This window comes from Heptranchias perlo, chromosome 2 (assembly GCF_035084215.1).
Source record: "Heptranchias perlo isolate sHepPer1 chromosome 2, sHepPer1.hap1, whole genome shotgun sequence".
Taxonomy (NCBI): Eukaryota; Metazoa; Chordata; class Chondrichthyes; order Hexanchiformes; family Hexanchidae; genus Heptranchias; species Heptranchias perlo.
Genome location: NC_090326.1, coordinates 142,343,221 through 142,346,438, shown reverse-complemented (window position 1 = coordinate 142,346,438; position 3,218 = coordinate 142,343,221). Strand labels below are relative to the sequence as shown.

The 3,218-nt window shown below is 61.0% G+C and overlaps 1 protein-coding gene across 1 annotated transcript; it reads left to right on the top strand.

Annotated features, from left to right (window-relative positions):
* Positions 1-1,352: 1,352 nt before the first annotated feature.
* LOC137332431 (uncharacterized) lies at positions 1,353-2,947 on the top strand. Its single transcript, XM_067996263.1, has 2 exons — positions 1,353-1,568; positions 1,982-2,947. Exons 1-2 carry the CDS (start codon positions 1,353-1,355, stop codon positions 2,945-2,947), a joined length of 1,182 nt encoding a protein of 393 aa, XP_067852364.1.
* The last annotated feature ends 271 nt before the right edge of the window (positions 2,948-3,218 follow it).

Genomic DNA, 3,218 nt, shown 5'->3' with positions numbered 1-3,218 from the left:
CCACTTATTTACTGTTGCCCCTTGGTTTAAATTAATTAGCACTTTCATCCTTTCTGTACCTAATTCCCACTCTCAATAAATTCCCATCGTCACCCTGTTTAGCAAGTCATTCCTTTTAGTAGATTCACCCAACTGTCACCAAGCTCTGTGCTTAAAGGTAATCCTTTTGATTTACGGTTTAAACCAATAACTATCCCAAAAGATCCCAAAGGCCAGAGTAGTGCCTATGGATGTTGTTTATAAGGACTTCCAGAAGGCATTCGATAAAGTCCCTCATAAGAGATTGTTAGCTAAAGTTGAAGCTCATGGAATTCAGAGCAAATTGTTTACCTGGTTAGGAAATTGGCTGAGTGGCAGGAGACAGAGATAATGGGCAGGTACTCAACTTGGCAGGATATGGCCAGTGGTGTCCCACAGGGATCTGTGTTGGGGCCTCAACTATTCACTGTATTTATTAATGACTTCGATGACGACATAGAGAGCCACATATCCAAGTTTGCCGATGACACAAAGATAGGCGGCATTGTAAGCAGTGTAGATGGAAGCATAAAATTACAGAGAGATATTAATAGATTAAGTGAATGGGCAAAACTGTGGCAAATGGATTTCAATGTAGGCAACTATGATGTCATCCACTTTGGACCTAAAAAGGATAGATCAGAGTACTTTCTAAATGGTGAGAAGCTCGCAACAGTGGAGGTCCAAAGAGACTTAGGGGTCCATGTACATAGATCATTAAAATGTCATGGAAAGGTAAAGAAAATAATCAATAAGGCTAATGGAATGCTGGCCTTGGTATCTAGAGAACTAGAATACAAGGGGGTAGAAGTTATGCTGCAGCTATACAAAGCCCTGGTTAGACCACACCTGGAGTACTGTGTTCAGTTCTGGGCACCGTACCTTAGGAAGGATATATTGATCTTGGAGGGAGTGCAGCGTAGATTTACTAGAATGATACCTGGACTCCAAGGGATAAATTATGAGGAGCAATTACACAAACTAGGGTTGTATCCCCTGGAATTTAGAATATTAAGGGGTGATTTGATTGAAGTTTTCAAGATATTAAGGGGAAACGATAGGGTAGATAGGGAGAAAGTATTTCCGCTGGTTGGGGAGTCTAGGACTAGGGGACATAGCCTAAAAATTAGAGCCAGGACTTTTAGGAGTGAAGTTAGGAAACACTTCTACACTCAAAGGGTGGTAGAAATTTGGAACTCTCTTCCACAAACAGTAGTTGATGCTAGCTCAATTGTTAATTTTAAATCTGAGATGAGGGGTGAGCGAGGCATAAAAGGAGGCCCGAGCGCGGGAGAGGAGAGTGAAGCCCCGAGAGCAGGAGAGGTGAGCGAGAGATGAGTGAGGCCCCCCGAGCGGGAGAGGTGAGCCAGGCCCCGAGCGCAGGAGAGGAGAGCCAGGCCCCGAGCGCGGGAGAGGAGAGCCAGGCCCCGAGCGCGGGAGAGGAGAGCCAGGCCCCGAGCGCGGGAGAGGAGAGCCAGGCCCCGAGCGCGGGAGAGGAGAGCCAGGCCCCGAGCGCAGGAGAGGAGAGCCAGGCCCCGAGCGCGGGAGAGGTGAGCAAGACTCGGTGAGCGCGGGAGAGGAGAGCGAGGCCCCGAAAGCGGGAGAGGAGAGCGAGGCCCCGAGCGCGGGAGAGGTGAGCGAGACTCGGTGAGCGCGGGAGAGGAGAGCGAGGCCCCGGGCGCGGGAGAGGAGAGCGAGGCCCCGGGCGCGGGAGAGGAGAGCCAGGCCCCGAGCGCGGGAGAGGAGAGCCAGGCCCCGAGCGCGGGAGAGGAGAGCCAGGCCCCGAGCGCGGGAGAGGAGAGCCAGGCCCCGAGCGCAGGAGAGGAGAGCCAGGCCCCGAGCGCGGGAGAGGTGAGCAAGACTCGGTGAGCGCGGGAGAGGAGAGCGAGGCCCCGAAAGCGGGAGAGGAGAGCGAGGCCCCGAGCGCGGGAGAGGTGAGCGAGACTCGGTGAGCGCGGGAGAGGAGAGCGAGGCCCCGGGCGCGGGAGAGGAGAGCGAGGCCCCGGGCGCGGGAGAGGAGAGCCAGGCCCCGGGCGCGGGAGAGGAGAGCCAGGCCCCGGGCGCCGGAGAGGAGAGCCAGGCCCCGGGCGCCGGAGAGGAGAGCCAGGCCCCGGGCGCCGGAGAGGAGAGCCAGGCCCCGGGCGCCGGAGAGGAGAGCCAGGCCCCGGGCGCCGGAGAGGAGAGCCAGGCCCCGGGCGCCGGAGAGGAGAGCCAGGCCCCGGGCGCCGGAGAGGAGAGCCAGGCTCCGGGCGCCGGAGAGGAGAGCCAGGCTCCGGGCGCCGGAGAGGATAGCCAGGCCCCGGGCGCGGGAGAGGAGAGCCAGGCCCCGGGCGCGGGAGAGGAGAGCCAGGCCCCGGGCGCGGGAGAGGAGAGCCAGGCCCCGGGCGCGGGAGAGGAGAGCCAGGCCCCGGGCGCGGGAGAGGAGAGCCAGGCCCCGGGCGCGGGAGAGGAGAGCCAGGCCCCGGGCGCGGGAGAGGAGAGCCAGGCCCCGGGCGCGGGAGAGGAGAGCCAGGCCCCGGGCGCGGGAGAGGAGAGCCAGGCCCCGGGCGCGGGAGAGGAGAGCCAGGCCCCGGGCGCGGGAGAGGAGAGCCAGGCCCCGGGCGCGGGAGAGGAGAGCCAGGCCCCGGGCGCGGGAGAGGAGAGCCAGGCCCCGGGAGAGGAGAGCCAGGCCCCGGGCGCGGGAGAGGAGAGCCAGGCCCCGGGCGCGGGAGAGGAGAGCCAGGCCCCGGGCGCGGGAGAGGAGAGCCAGGCCCCGAGCGCCGGAGAGGAGAGCCAGGCCCCGGGCGCCGGAGAGGAGAGCCAGGCCCCGGGCGCCGGAGAGGAGAGCCAGGCCCCGGGCGCCGGAGAGGAGAGCCAGGCCCCGGGCGCGGGAGAGGAGAGCCAGGCCCCGGGCGCGGGAGAGGAGAGCCAGACCCCGGGCGCGGAATAGGAGAGCCAGACTCCGGGCGCGGGAGAGGAGAGCCAGGCCCCGAGCGCGGGAGAGGAGAGCCAGGCCCCGAGCGCGGGAGAGGAGAACGAGGCCTCGAGTGTGGGACCGTTTTTCTGTTGCTCGTGCACTCACACAGGCAGAAATTTGATCGAGTGACGTCACAGGACAGCAGGTAGGTGATTGGTTGTTTTCTAACTTACGACAGTGGGTTCAACCAAGAGTTGAGAAAATATAATTCGGATTAACTTAAACCATATTACCTAATTAATAA